General features: G+C 44.3%; 1 protein-coding gene across 3 annotated transcripts in view; it reads left to right on the top strand.

Annotated features, from left to right (window-relative positions):
• The window catches only part of Fam135b (family with sequence similarity 135 member B), a 266786-nt gene that overhangs the window by 231394 nt on the left and 19237 nt on the right, over positions 1 to 16155 (top strand). For all 3 annotated transcript variants that reach the window (XM_023723955.1, XM_023723957.1, XM_023723956.1), the window contains 3 exons: positions 4186 to 4340; positions 10636 to 12652; positions 15373 to 15539. In XM_023723955.1, the coding sequence (XP_023579723.1) occupies positions 4186 to 4340; positions 10636 to 12652; positions 15373 to 15539 (2339 nt within the window). The remainder of the gene's footprint in view (positions 1 to 4185; positions 4341 to 10635; positions 12653 to 15372; positions 15540 to 16155) is intronic.

Consider the following 16155-nt stretch of genomic DNA (forward strand, 5'->3'; position numbering starts at 1 on the left):
ACAGAATGGCAGGCTGAGGCAGGAGACCCCAAGTTGCAGCTCAGCCTGAGGAACTTAGTGAGACCCTGCCTCTAAACAGGAATAATAATAAAGGACTGGGGAAGTAGCTCAACCTGAAAACCCTGAGCTCAATCCGGTAAAACACACACACACACACACACACACACACACACACACACTGTCTTTCAGAATGGAGGGGCAGCAAGCATGGTGTGTGGTTTTCTGTCCCTCCTCTCTCTCACCAGGGGCCCCCAGGGATTCGTACATTTGATGATGTTGGGTTGTTTGTTGATGAATTAGTGTGGAGGCAGCAAAGGACATGGAGACTGCTAAGGCATTCATTTTCGTAATATGATCAATGAGATGTCAATTTGACTATTACATTTTCCTTTTGAGAATTGCCACATGGTCTAACATTTTACAAAGCGTTCATTCTATAAGATGCTCTGTATGTTGGGCTGAAATATGATAGGCATTTACCTGCCTTGCCGGTCCTCACAGCCTGTGGCCAGGATTCTCATAAGAAACTGTCCCAATCTGACATGCATCGACTCACTTAACATTCTCATTTACCCTGTGTGGGAGGGCCTGCACTGTCCCTTCACTTACCCAAGAAGAAACTGGGGGAATCTAGACTCTGAGAGGCTAAGTAACTTGCCTTAGCCCACACAGCAAGAAAGACAGAAACAGCAATCTACCAGAGTCCAGAGCCCTCCCTCTTAGCCTCCTGGCTGCACCTTCTCTACAACAATAGATATTGAACCACATTAAAATAAAAATAAAATGTATGTTTTCACCTTCCAAAATGGGAGTATTCTATACTGTCAGGCTGTACTTCTGGAGTCAGGGCAAACTTGCTGTTGAAATGTGTGGTTGTGTCAGGCCCTGTGTGGCCTGTAAGACCCTACCCTGGATGGGTGCGTGGAATGACCTGACTGAAACCCAAGGATATTTGCCTAAATACACCAACTGTGAGGCCTTTACTTGCTGTGATTCAGACTGATTTACATGCACGGTACCTATCTTGACAACCATTTGGATGTGCAGAAGGACCATCCACCACATGCCCCCCAGCTCTGGAGGTGCCTGCTCACAAGCAGGTGGACACAGTCCACAGGGGCAGGACTCCTTCTGAGTTAGTGTCTTCCTATTTGTATGGCTACTATAGTCAGCTGGAATAAGTGTGTGACCAGGAGAGGGGGATGCAACCATCTGAAGAGAGTAAGACAGAATCTATACTCTGAGGCATTTTGAGGATAAGAGTGGGAATTTCTCACTTAGTGAATGCAACTCTTAGATACTAACATAGTTATTAACAGTCCCTTCCTCCTTGCATTGCCCTCCTCTGTTTGTACAGCTGTTTATCACTTAAGAAGAATTCTCATTAATTCCCGAAGGCATGGATTCGGGAACTCCAGATAGAGTAATATTCTTTGAGCTTTTCCTTGGAGGAGAGGGGATTCCTGCCTGAAACCCTTCTCTTCCCCTTGTTTTTATCAATTCACACCCGATAATCCCCAAGAACCTTGTGGATATGAACGCGAAGGGATTAATTAGAGGAACTGAGTTACACCGTGGTGGTGAAGACCTGCAGCGGTGCAGGGAAAGTAGAAGCAGGGCTCAGCTCAAGTCTGAGGATCGCAGGGCCACGCAAGTGCTGGGGCAGCTCTCAGTTCGGCCCCAAAGCCTGAATCCTTGGTGGCCCATGAGTGTGAGTCCTGCAGTCCCAAAGCTGGTGACTGTAGCAAGAAGGAAAAGAGGGAATAGAAAAAAGTATCCTGAATCCAAAGCAGAGAGCAAAGATTCACCTTATACCCTTTGGGTTCCATCCAGACCCGCATTGACTAGAGATCTCTGCCCACCTGGAGGCTGGTCTTACTCACTTTGCCCTCCAACTCACATGCCAGGTGGCCCAAAGCATGCCCACAGATAACCTGAGAAGTCTTCCTTCAGTTGGGCTGATATGCCACTTAGCACCACAAGGGCACCCTTTGTTAATGTGGCACTCCCGTGTATCCCAGTGAACCAGACTTGCTATCCGAATAAAGTCAGCGTGAAGTCATGGTTCTGCCGGTAGCCACCGCCATCCGGCATCTCCCACAGAAGCTGCGCTGCTGTGCACGAAGCAGTGTAGGCAAGACAGCTTCCTCCAGAGCGTGCTCTGCAAGGCTTTGGGGTTCCTGTGGTTGGGCTTAAAATCACACCAGGATGCTGACCCAGAGACCTCTCAGAAAAGTTTTGTGGACAGGGACTGGCACGGAGCTCTTCGTGGCACTTTGCACCCCTAGATGTTTTCTTAACAGGTGCTACCATGATTTCAGCTACTTACTCACATGCTCAAAAACTCTGAGCTCAAAGTAACCTCGCAGTGGGAAAGCATACCTTGCCCATAAAGCTCAGACCTGATTCTCCAACAGCTTCATGTTCCACTGTGAGTCACCTGCTTGGCCTCTTCCTTCCTTCCTTCCTTCCTTCCTTCCTTCCTTCCTTCCTTCCTTCCTTCCTTCCTTCCTTTCTTCTTTCCTCCCTCCCTCCCTCCTTGCCTCCATTCCATCCTTCCTTTTATTTTTTGTATTTAGTACAGGGTCTACAGGGGCTCATTACACAAAGTGGACTTATAGTGATCCACCTGTGTTCAGTCGCCCAAGCTCTGGGATTACGGGTGCCTGTCACCTCGCCCAATCAGAGTCACCCTCTCAGCGTGCCCCAGGGATGAGTCTGGCACAGCATGCCTGGGATCCTACCCCGGTCCCTGCATCTGCCTGAGCAGGTGCTTTAGTCCGTTGGGCTATCTGGCTGGCCTTGGGTATTTGTTTCTTATTGACTCTGCAAATGATGGACTAGATTCAAGCTCAGATGTAGTCTGTTTCCATCACACGAAATGCTTTGGTGTTTCATAATTTCTTTTGTTGAGACAGGGATTCACTACACCGCGTCCTCTGTACCAGTTTCTTTGGGCCTGTGAGAGCTCCTTAGGTACAATCTCTTACTCTGCAGGCACAGGTGTTCTGTGGCTGGGAAGGGAGAAAGACACTCCCCGAGTTTAAGCTGCTTCCAAAAGGTCCACAGACACAAGATGTACAGACAGCAAGAAGTTACCTCTGTATGCTGAATCCCCAGACTCTACAGGCCCGCAGGGCCCCTCCTCCCCTGCAGAGAGGGGACCAAGCAGCTATTTAATGGGGAGAAGCAATGCCTACCTAGTTTTTTTCATAGGGTAAAATAATATCTCTTCATTGTGTGGAGACGAAAGGAGAAGAGAATAAATGGTTTATACCTCCCGAGTCTTTGAATGAGAAACAAGGCTTGTTTTAATCCTTGGAATCAGTTCCTCTTGATGGAAAAATGTTTGGTTAATGGAGAAAATATAGACATTTTAAGAATCACACATGGAAGAACCAAAACATGACTCCTGAATTAAGAGAACTAATACCCTTATCAAATATACTAGTTGTCCACAAAATCATTAATAAAAACATATTTTAGGTGTGTTTGAATTCAAACATGCTAAAATATGGGTCAAGCCCTCCATGGTATAGTAAGTACAGAAGTAAAAGAAATGATAAGAACTCCAAAGTAGGGCTGGGGAGATGACTCAGTATTCTAAGCAACTGCCTGACAATTACAGGGACCCAGGTTCGATCCCTGGTACCACCTGCCGTGCTGACCCTGGAACCCTGGATCTACCACATTAACAATGGAAACTGGGTGTGGTGGTGCACACTTGTAATCCTAGTGCTGGGGAGGCTGAGACAAGAGGATCACTATGAGTCTAAGCTCCTTACTGAGATCTTGTACCAAATAAGTAAATAAATAAATAGAATTTTTAAAATGTTAAAAAGAACTCTGAAGTACTACTTTAATTTAATATTCTTAGCCACTTAGATGCTCACGTGATGTGCCACTCTTTGACAATATTCCACTAAGTGTGTGTGACAGCTAACCTTGGGTTTCACACAGTCCTGACGTTCATGCCTCTAGTTCCAGCACCTGAACTAGTTTCCAAACAAAGTAGCCATCTATGGCTTTGGGGGTTCATGTTGTGTGTGGGAAATGGAAGTGTGGATGGAGGAGCGGATAGCTATGGCCAGCACCTGCTAAGAATTTCTGAATGTATTAGCATGATACGGTACTTTAAAGAATGTCTGTCTTTCTTGGGTGCTCACCCTGTCCATGTGCCCCCAGGATGCAGACCCACAGCCAGCTGTCCCTGGATGTGCGGAGTTCAGAGTACCTCAGCAGCATGCCCCCGCTGCCTGCAGAGTGCCTGGACATCGACGGCGACTGGAACACCCTGCCGGTCATCTTTGAGGACAGATACGTGGACTGCCCAGTGACAGGTCTGTCTGCTTTGGTTGTTTTGGAAAGGTTCAATTAATAAGGCTTTTTGAGTTGTGTGTGGTGGTATATGAATGTAGAGCACTCTGGAGGCTGAGGCAGGAGGATTGTCCAGAGTGCAAAGCAGGCCTGAACTACACAGTGAGGCCCTGTTTCACAAACAAGCAAGCAAGCAGACAAACAAACAGTCTTTCCAGAGGAAGAGTCTTGGAATTCATTCTGTTTATAGCATCAGCAGCAATGGAACCAAATTAACAAACTATATTCTCCAAACAGAGGAGAAGCAGAGATTAAGGTTAAGCTCATTGTTTAAAAGACTTTTTCAGTGATGTGGTTAAATTAATTTTTAAAAACGAGCAATTACTGTGAAGACTCCAATGTTGTTGCCTGCAGTGTGGGGGTGCCCAGAGCCTCTATATTGTCACTGATAAGAGGGGCTCCAGCCCAGCGCGGTGACTTGGGGTTGGTAAATGTCCCTCTCACCACAAGTGTGTGATTGAAATGTAAGGACATTCCTATTGGAACTTTACTGTCCTATACGGACAGCCATTTCCTAGAAGTTTCTTTCGATGCCATGAAAATATTAGGGAAAGTGGGTCATAGAACTGCTTAGAGACCAATGCCTCATTTTGGGGTATTCTAAGCATGTGTGCATGCATTCTTCACGTGTGCATCTCCAGAGCGACTGGCGCTGCGGGTGTGGACATGTGACGCGCATCAGTGCTCTGTCCTCTGCTGCAGCTATGATGACAGAAAGCCAGCAAGGACCAGAATGTGCCAGGCTCCATGCCAGAGGTCGAAGGGCTTTGTGTCATTAATTCTGTGCATAACCTTACGATTCATACCTCACAGAGAGAAACTGAGGCACAAGGAGTCTACGTGTACACTGAAGATGTGACAGTTAGCTCACAGCCAAAGACAGAAGCTCATCCTCCCCTTTCCTCTCTGCCCAAGTGGGGTCTTGACCATAGTACTGGAGGGTCCATCATTCCAATGAAAGGCAGAATGGCTGCACTGCAGAGGGTCTGCACTGCGAGACTGGAGTGGTGCCCAGAAATCTCAGCGCCTTCCGAGGAAGCACATTCCTGCACCCATGTGAATGCTGGTCTCATTTATGCTCTGACGTCTAGCATCAACCAGGTGCATGACAGCGAAAAGGTGCATGGCCTGGAGCCAGCCTCCAATCTAACTGCGCAAAACAAATCTAAATAGCAGAGTCAGAGTCCTTCTTAGATGGAGAGAGAGAGAGAGAGAGAGAGAGAGAGAGAGAGAGAGAGAGAGGTCATTGCCTTGTGTTTATATAATTTATAGAAAATTTGAACAGGTAGAGAAGAAATTAAGCACTCACTATCATTGCCAGGTTCTGGCATACTTATCTTTTCATGTCTTTTTCTCCAGATATTAATAGATACTTGAGTGAATCCCTTGGCACATGGGTGCAATTGTATTGTATATTTGTATTTTCTATCAGTCAGCTTTCTCTCTGAGATCTACCCTGCAGCCCCCACCGGCAAGCCAGGGGCAGTCAGTCTAGGCCTCCTTTGCCCATCCGTTCCCCTTTCTCTCTCGTGTTAGAACCCTCCAGAGTGAATTGGCAGTAAGACATGGCTGGGGTGGCCTCATGAGGAGCCATTTATGGCCTGTATCAATGTAGCATTTTAGGGCCAGCATCCCTTTGCCCCTGTGCAAAGTACGTGAGGCTCAGGACTCTGAAGACTCATGAAGACAGCACTCTCATCTCATGTTTTAGAAGAAGCCTAGGCAGAAACGGTCAGAGGCCCAGCTGTCTCCTTGGGCTTCTCCTTTTCCCTCTCTGTATCTAATCCTGTTCCCCAGATTGCTTTAGCAGCGTCCTTTGTGTCACTCCAACAATCATGTTCCTTCACAAAGTGATTGGATGCTTCATCCATCCCAAATCCAAACCTTTAGCAAGGAGAACCACTTCTTCTAATCACTCCCTTCCAACAGGCTGTCATTCGCACAGTGCCTGCATTCCACTCTTGCAGGGAGTTAAATAGCACAGCAAATAGAAGTGTTGAGAAACAGTAATGCTGTTGAGCGCCAATACCATGGCTTGGACACCTTCTGAGCAGCACATCCTCAGCAAACCCTGTCTTCTCTGTCTGGAACATCCTGCCCCTCCTTACCATGGCCCTGTCCCATAACAATTGGCTAATTTGGCCAACGCCTCAAGAGTTAGACACATTATCTAAATGTGAATTTTTCTTTTTTCTCAAATATTAGTAACTGTGTGCAGTTGGCCAAAAGGGGGAGCAATTCTCCCTCCCTGAAGTAAATGTGCGAATCCTAGTTACTTTCATTTTTTTTTTTTAATGATTGCATTGAGAAACAAATAGCAATGAGACAGTTTAAATCTGATTAGTAGGACAGTTTCAATAATTAATACATTGCATATTTTTGTCTTCTTAGTGGTTATTCATAGTACAAGATGTGACATGATATCCTGTCCACAAACACTATCAGAACAAATCTTTCTAGACAACCACAAGTTCGAGGAGCGAAGGATCACAGTTTGTGGAGGTTGCAATCTGTAATCAGTTGGCTCTAAGGGGACAGTGTGGCAGAGGGGCATCACAGAGGGAAAACAGGTAATAGCGTGGTAGGCAGAAAGCAGCAAGGAGCAGCAGCAACGCAATCCTTTCCCTTTTGCCCATCCAGGGTACAAGCTCTTTGAGGGGTGCTACCCACAGCAAGGTGAGGCTTCTCATCATCCACACCCAGGACTCTGCTAAACCAATCAGGGGACTAATTTAGAATCGCACAGCCTAGATCTGCTCACCACTTGAAAAACCTCTCTTATGAGTGCATGAGGCTTTGGTGGGAAAACTAGACACAGGCACATAGTGAACAGTAAGCAGATCCATCTGTGGGCAGTGAAAAGCCAGCAGGCATGGAGCAGTCAAGGGTAGCGCATGCTCATACCATTTCATGCCATGGTGTCTGACTTCCAATATAAATGTGACCCCTTGCTCCTGAGATTTTTGTCTCAACGGTAATGGTGAAGAAAATTGCTGTTACTTTGGTAACCACTTTCCTACTGCATTTCTTGCATATTTTCTTAATTGTCTATGATAAATACTTTCTATTCTGAGCATTCACATCCTGTCTCCAAAAACATAAAGCCTGAACTCCTTCCCCAACTGTGCTATGCCTGGTGGTCCACGTTCCAGGCCCAGGTCCCCTGCTGTGTTCTCCTGCTCCATACACTCAGGAGCTCACCCAGGCCTGCCCAGGATGTGTAACCCAGGGTGCAGCCTTTTATAATTCATTCTCTCTTCCAAAGAGCTCAGTTCATATCCCCAAGGATTCCTCCCTTATTTTTCATTGCTTGTTTCCCTTTCCTTTTCAAAAAGAGGATTAATTTACTAGAAGTCTCAGCTTCTCAGCAAAGAGGGAGGTAAGAGACACCTGAGAAGCTGGCTGGCCGCGGCAAGCTTGCACACATGTGCAGCGACGTGTGTGCGCTGTTGCAGTATCCCCCAGAACATCTTCTCAGCACTGTGCAGACCCTCCCTCCTTGTCTTCTCACCCATGGAAACTGCTCCCCTTTTCACTGTCTCCACAGTTTTGCTGCCACCCACTTAATTTTGGCAGGAGAACAAGCCGTACTTGTGTATGTTTCCCAGTGTTTTCAAAATCGCATCAAGGCAAAGGCTGTTGTGCTCTGAAAAAGATTCCAACGTTTGTTCTCTGTTTTGTGTTCTGCCGGACTTTAGTTCTAGTCTCTGTTCATTTTATGAGCATGATTTATCAGATAGGTACTAACCACGGTGCTAGCCTTGGAGCTGTAGAGAGGCATAGAACACAAACTCTTCCCTCTGGCAAAGACCTGAGATGAGCCAACAGGTTCTCACATGGCCGGAGGATGTGTAAGAATTGCCATAGAATATGTCAGCTTCACTTATGACATGAGTAGGTCTCTCAAAGAAAGAGAAGTCTGCTCACAGCCTCTCCAGCTGCATGACACGCATCTAGGTAGGAAGATATTCATTTTTCCTTTACCCAATCAAAACTTTCTCTTAAGGTTATGAGATGATAGTGATTAAAACTCCCCAATGGTATAGCAGAAGTTTATTTCATGGTAACAGTCAAAAGAGATCATATCCATTTAGCTTCTGTAAAGATCATAAAGACGATGTAAGTGCTTTTAAATAAAATAAAATGTGCATCCTTTTTTATTTTGTGTGTAGGGAAATTGAGTAATGGATCACATAAATTTCTGATCTTAGTTTTGGAACAGATAGACCTGGGAGATGTTTACTTTTGCTAATTATTGGTAAGGAGACAGCTTGGAGAAGGAGGAGAGAGAAGAGAAGGAAGAGGACAAAAGAGGAGAGATTGAAATAGAAAGACATTGTGAAAGAGAATAGTTGACTTAAAGAAAATAAAAATAGCTACTTCCATCTGCCTATGAAGAGCAGTGTGATTCTGAAAACTTCCTTATGGTGTGGCTATCACCAAGGATAATTACCTGGTTAAAGAATTTAAACTGGATTTTTTTTTTCAAAAAGAAATTTTCCCCATATGTGATTTGTTTGAATCATGACTTGCACATGAGCTGTGATTGGGTTATGGTGAATCTCCCCATCTTCAAGCTGACCAAGGAGAACTAGTACACATTAATGGAAAATAAAGCTTATTTAGATTCCACAGTTTCCTAGAGTCTCTTGCCTGGCAAATGGCAAAGTCAGTGTTGAAAATCATCTGATTTTCAGGAATCATCCTGACTATAAAGTTGAGCTTGTGATTCTGAAAATATGGTGCAAAAGTAGAGAAAGCCTCACCATTTCTAAATGGAAACTAGTAAACAAACTTTGGTAAGATTTTCTTTCTAACAATGTAAAGCAAACAACCCAGAGATAGAACAAGCTTCACACTAATAGGTGTAGTTCCTGTAAGACTAGCTGCACATCAGACACCAGACCCAGACTAAAGGCCTCCCACTCCATTCAGACTTCTGGCCAATGAGCTGCAGAGTCTGGTTTCCCATGAGCCCCTCATATTCAGTGATTGGCTGGAGTGACTCACAGAACCAAGGAAAGGATTGTACCTATACCTACCTTCTCATAAAAAAAAATGTGAAGAATACAAAGAAGAAACAAGGACAGAGGAATGAAAGAGAGAGGAAAGAAAGAAAAGAAGAAAGAGGAGAGGGAGGAGGGAGATGAAAAGGAGAGGGAGGAGGAGGAGGTAGAGAGGAAAGAAGAGATAGAAGGGGAGGAGGGAGACGAAAATGTGGGGGTGAGGAGGAGAAAAGGAAAGAGAAAAAAGAAAAAAGAATCTCCTTAGGCTGAAGACTGGGAGGCCCCAGACAGCAACGCCTTCTGTTCTTAGGCTTTACCAGCCTCCTGGAGCAGCACTCTGTACTGTCAACCAAAACAGCCATCCTGAGTTGGGGCATCTGGAGTAGCTGGGGTTTCATTATATGACAGGATTGATTCAGACATTGGCCACATGATTGAACTCTGTTTCCCCCTCATGGTCAGTCAGACTGATCCTATTTTGCTCCATGTCCAAACCCACTAATCACAAGTTTAGTCTTTCTGTCTGGACCAGCCCCTGTCCTCACTCATTAGTATAAACTATGAATTCATCATAGGTCACCTCACTAACATAAGCAGTTAGGACCCACATGAATAGCAAAGACACTTCTATCACTTGGGATATTCCAAGCAAGAAAATATTTTCCATAGAAAAGAAATAAAAGGGCGGCAGAGATAGCTCAGTGGTCTAAGCACCTGCCTAAGAAAGCACAATGACCCAGGTTTGATCCACAGTACCGCATGCCACACCAGCCTTGCCCCAGGCACACCTGACTAGCCACCAAGACCAGGCATGATGACACACTCCTATAATCCCAGTGCTGGAGAGGCTGCAACAGGAGGATCACTATGGGTTGATCTGCATAGTGAGACCCTGTACCAAATACATAAAATAAAAGAAAGAAAAGAAATAAAAGACTTCCAATTTTTGTGCATGAGTAGGTATTTATATAACTCATGAAAATACATAGTGGTACCTCAGTTCACAAATATTTTTATTCATGAACAATTTGGTTTACAAACAAAGCAATAGACACAAATTTGTTTCTCTTTGGACACTCTAGGTTGGATGACAAACATGACTACAGTCCATTTTCCAGTACAAACTCAAACATGGCCATCTTTTCCAAAATCACATAACAAATTAAGATCATGAACCAAGATATCACTGTATTTTGTCAATCACAATACACTTTTCCATTTTCATCCTTTTGCTTTTCCTTTTCTCTTGCAGGGAATAATTTGAATGTTTATCCTGACTTTGATGGTCCAGCAGCAGTCCCTGCCATCATGAACCTAAAAGAGAAGGAAGACAACCATATTGTCAATACAACATCCTCTTTTAAGGAAGGCCTGGTGTTATCTACCATGAAGCCAGCCCAAATGGACGCTGAGAAAGAAATCAGCAGGTGTCCAGAGCCAGGTGGGACTGTGACCACACAGAGTCAGGTGGACATGTGTTTTGAGTCGGAGGTGTATCTGACAATTGGCGAATTCCACAATAAAGCAGGGGTTGCTGAAGATGAATGCTGGACTGCTCAATGCTCTGACGCTGGAACATATACCGTGGCTGAGGTGGATGTTCCTAGAAGGAGTGTGGGCCCAGATGAAGGGCAGGCCCCAGCACTGACCTACATTGATGTGAAATCCAGCAATAAGAACCCATCCAGACCCGAGCCTATGGAGCTGCTTAGTACTCACCATGAAAGGAAAAGCTCTAGAGACAGCAAGCACATTACGGAAAGGCCAAGCAAAATGGTAGTGGGTAGAAACCACCAGGATGCCATCTCTCCAGACAAAACAGCCCTCCCTGAGCTCAGCACCCCAGGAAAGGGAACAGATCAAGAGGGGAAGCCAGGGTTGCTGAGCCTGAAGCTCACCCCTGCAAAGCCCTGTGACCCTCCTAGCTACACTTTGAGAGCACCCTTGGATATCAAGTCTTCTCTGCAGGACTGTCACACAGAAGAGCAGGAGGAGCTATCGGTGCTTTCTGGGGTCATCAAGAGGTCTTCCTCTATCATATCTGACTCAGGCATTGAGAGTGAACCAAGCTCGGTGGCCTGGTCAGAAGCTCGAAGCAGGGCCCTAGAGTTACCCAGTGACCGGGAAGTCTTGTGCCAGCTGGCTCAGAGGCACACCCTGCACAGGAACTCCTTAGAGGGGGGACACACAGAGAGTAACACAAGTCTGCCCAGTGGCATCCAGGCTTCTCTTACCTCCATCAGCTCCTTGCCCTTTGAAGAGGAGGAGCGAGAGCTGGCACTCACCAAGCTAACCAAGTCTGCATCTGCACCTCAAATCAGCAGCCCAGAGGAGTCTTCTGAGAGTGAAGACATCGGGAATAGACAGGGAGGCTCTGCTGAAGCTGCAGATGTGCACAGCAAGAGCAAAGTTGCCCCTGCTCACAGCTCTCAGCCTTGTGATGGCTCCAGCGCCAAGGATGACAGAGAAGGCCATTCCCTGGTAGAAGGAGACTTAGACGCTGAGAAACAGCAGGGCCCTGGGTACATGGACATCCCCAAAGGGAAAGAGACTTGTTTCGTTGCTCAAGGAAGCTGTCTTCTGGATGGTAGAACTGAAAGCACTCCAGGTAAGGAAGCCAAAGGTCTTGATTTAAAAATACCACACACCATAACACTTGAAAATGCAAGGACTGGGTCTTTCCATGGAGGACTAATGGAAACCCCAAAGGGAAGACCTAGAGACTTCAATGTGGGCAAACACATTCTGTCCAACAGCTGCATCTCAGAGGATCGGGAGATGTCTCACCATAAGGTGCCTGAATTCAGCTGTGCGTCAGCTGCCAATACCACCCAGCCAAATTCTGCAGGCCAGCGAAGCACCCCACCTTGCCTCACAGATGGCACGGTGGGGAACAAAGGACCTGATGCCTCCCTGGAGGTTGCATATGAAGCTGGCACTGTGTGCCCCACTGTGACTCACTCCATTCCCTCCCATGTTTTGAGGAACCAGGAGCCGAAGACCACCACTTCTATCCTGGGGTCCCACCTGAGCCCTGCAGAGTCTTTCACTCTGGACAGCCTAAAGGCTGTGGAGATCGTCAACTTATCCCTGTCTTGCACTGCCACATGTCTCCCTTTCTCCTCTGTGCCCAAAGACACCCCCGCCAGAGCTGGATTCTCTTCCAAACAGACGCCTGTTCCTATCACCCACCAGCCTCTGGGTTCCTTTGGAGTTGTTTCTACCCATTCTAGCAAGTTGGAGGAAGACGTCAGTGAAAGGATGTTTAGGTAAGCTCAGTGATGGCGCACGTGTTCCCAAACAGTTGCTTAGGCCGCTCCACAGATTTCCCAGTTGCATACATTCAACCTAAAAGTTAACATTTATTATTTTCCAATTTAAGCATATGCATGTATCATATAAATAATAAGCATATCATTTAAATGATAAATATGTCATACAAACCAGAAATGTTGAATAGTATAAAAATTATCAGCAAACAGACCTCTCACTAGAGCAGCTTACACAATCACTATTCTATATATGTAGAGGTTTTTATGCAAAATAAGATTATTCTGTCAGTTCCTGGATGGATACTTTTCTAATTTATTAATATATTGGAAAAATCATTTTCTGTTTATAAGTCTAACATTGCATCACTTCAGTGTTCTCACAGTGCCTCAAGTAAGGTGCACCATGATATTTTGACCAGATCTTTTATAGATGGGCATTTAAGCTTCATTGCATTATTACCATAATCCACAACTCCTTTATGAATACCATTATACTGTCTTTGCACATTTTGAGAGAGTAATTTTTTAAAAAGCCTTTGAGAGACTAGGACTTCTTTAGCCAATTTGGGTTGCTTTTGGGGTTCTTAGAGTGACCAGTCCTTTTGCAGGGCTGAAGTCGGTCCTTCTATCCTGTGTTAGGTTCCTCTTCATGTTGCTCCCCTGCTTATGAACTATGTACCTTTTTGGGTATATAATAAAATCATTTTACTCTTTTGGAAAATGCTAATGGCTCTCCCCTAAAGAAATTGCTCTAGGGCCAGGGAGATAGCTCAGCAGTATAAGCACCTGCCTGGCAAGTACAAGGTCTTGAGTTCAATCCCTGGTACCAAAGATAAATAAATAAATAAATAAATAAATAAATAAATAAATAAATTTCCCAAGCCAATATACATTGAACTTTTTGTTTCATAAAGAGTATTCAATACCTATAATACAACACTTGATATATATGTCATATATATATGTCATATATATGTCATATATATCTATATATCTATCTATCGATCGATAGATAGATAGATAGATATGACATCCATTTCCCAGCCAGAGTTATCCTGATGATTGCTATACTCACAGTCAAGAGAGCCAGAAGTTTGTGAGAAATCAATGAGGACAATAAGTAAATGTAATGATTCATGGCTCATAGTCAGACAGAGGGGAAAAAGAAAAGCGGCTGGGGGCAGCTCCTGTCAATAGTGATAGTGATGAGGAAAAGCTTTTTTTTTCTTTTCCTGTAATTTTATTGAGAGACAAATAACAATGATACAGTTTCAAATCAAATTGGTAGCACAGTTTCAATAATGAACACATTGCATACTCTCTTCCTAGTGGTTATTTGCTGTACAAGATGCGGACATGATATCCTATTTACAAACACCATTAGAACAAAGTACAGGATCTCAGCATAAATCCTGAGGGGATTTCACTGGCCTTATCAGATCCAAAAGCTACAACTCTTGTTGCATAGGTCCTGCTTTATCTTAGTCTTAACCATCCAGCAGAAAGGAAAAGCTCTTAAGAGGAGACACTTATAACAAAAGAAAAGTAAAATATATAGCAGTCAGTGCTGCTAATGATCATGATGAAGATGATGAAATGACTAAAAAGAAACCATAATAATAAATACATAATAAAACCAGTTAAACCTCCTAACTTGAAAATCCGAAACCTGAAGTGTTCCAGAATCAAATCCTAAAACTTAACGTACTGGGTGTTCTCTTAGTGCTTGGGGTTGAACCTCTGCTCTTGCGCAAGCCAGGCAGGCCCTCTCCTCCTAAGCCCCACCTTCTCTCCATACTCTTAAACCAAGAGCTTTTTTGAGTACTGAAATGATGATGCAAGTGGAGAAATTCGCGCTATGAAATTACATCATGCCCCAAGATATTAAAACCACTGTATAAAACTCCCTTCCTCATACTTCTATTGACGTACATAAACCAAAACTACATTTCGTATTTAGTCTTGGGTTCCATCCCCAACATATCTCTTATGTATATGTAAATAGTCCCAAATCTGGAAGAATAACTAGAGCTGAAAACTCGTCTGGTCCCAAGTATGTCAGATGAGTGATACTCCATAGGTAACTGGTGGCAGGTATTCTGGGATTCTGCCCTTAGCGATCTAATTCTGAAGCCATGTTTTAAATACCATCATTTCAGGTAACTTGGTAACTATGGTAACATAGTACCCTGATATAAAACATAATAGCAAGGTGGGAAGTCACTTTGAAATCCAGAACTGCTTTCATCAGAGCACACAGAAGTAAAGCCAAGCATTGTGGGGGAGGGGTTTGGAAATGTATTAGAGAAGGGGAGCATGGGGAGACTATCTTGGAAAAGCAGATAAGGACAAGCTGTGGTGGTCCTGTGGGTCAGAGGAACAAACTTGTACTCGAAGAAGAACATTCTAAAGAGTGCCTGGATTCTTGGAGTGGTTAGAATCTGAGAAGCCTCATTATCCACCGTCCTATTCAGTGCAGCATCCATGTAGAAATCTGAAGAAACTAAGCCCTTTGGTTTGGGGTGAATCCTTTCCTGCCTTCATATTCAGAGTGCAGCATCCCTCCCTGGGTTCTTCACCACGGTCTCACATTCAGGGCTTGCCACTCGCCAGACACTTGGCTTAGAGACGCTCCTCATGCCTACGTGCCAGCTCAATTCATTTCCTGCTCAAGGAAGCGCACAGCTTGGCTTGTGATTAATTAGCATATTCTCCAGTTTTTATCAGGCCAAAGAAAAATTTAAAAAAGAATTGAAGATTGAAGGATTTCTGTACAGTGACTTGTCTGTACTGGCTTCTGATACACCGTATTTCCCACCAGAGGAGGAGGAAGAGAACTTGGAAGATGGGATTCATCTGGTGGTTTGTGTCCATGGCCTTGATGGTGAGTTCTAAGTCTCTTCCTAAAAATTACATGCTATACGAAATTATAATATTTATGAATGAATTTAGGTTAACCACTTATTAAGAGATAATTCAAATAGAAACTGTGAAAAAGTTATTATGATAGATGTAGTGAAATGGTATGGCTTTGTTCCATAAGAAAATATATCTGTTGAGGCCAGTGAGATAGCTCAGAGGACTAAAGTGCCTGCTTAGGCAAGCACAGGGACCATAATTCAATCCCTGGCACCACATATCATGCCAACTCCACCCCCAGGGTGGGCTGAGCCAGCCAGAGTCTGAGTGTAGTGGTGCATGCCTGTAGTCTCAGCGCTGGGGATGCTGAAGGCAGGAGGATCACCATGAGTCCAGACTGCATAGTGAAACCTTGAAACAATGAAATACATTTAAAAATATGTGGCACAAAAAAGTTGTTCAGCAAATAAAACACAAAAATCCATGAATGTGGTGAAGACATTAATTGAATAAACCAATAGATGAGTGGCACTAATAAATTAAAAAAAATTAATGAGGTGAATTTTAAAAATAAAAAGGAATAGAGTGAATAAATGAAGTAAATGTCTTATTGGAATGGATATAATGATGAAATGCATGAA

This window comes from Octodon degus, unplaced genomic scaffold (genome assembly GCF_000260255.1).
Source record: "Octodon degus isolate 3935 unplaced genomic scaffold, OctDeg1.0 scaffold00104, whole genome shotgun sequence".
In the NCBI taxonomy this organism is placed as follows: domain Eukaryota; kingdom Metazoa; phylum Chordata; class Mammalia; order Rodentia; family Octodontidae; genus Octodon; species Octodon degus.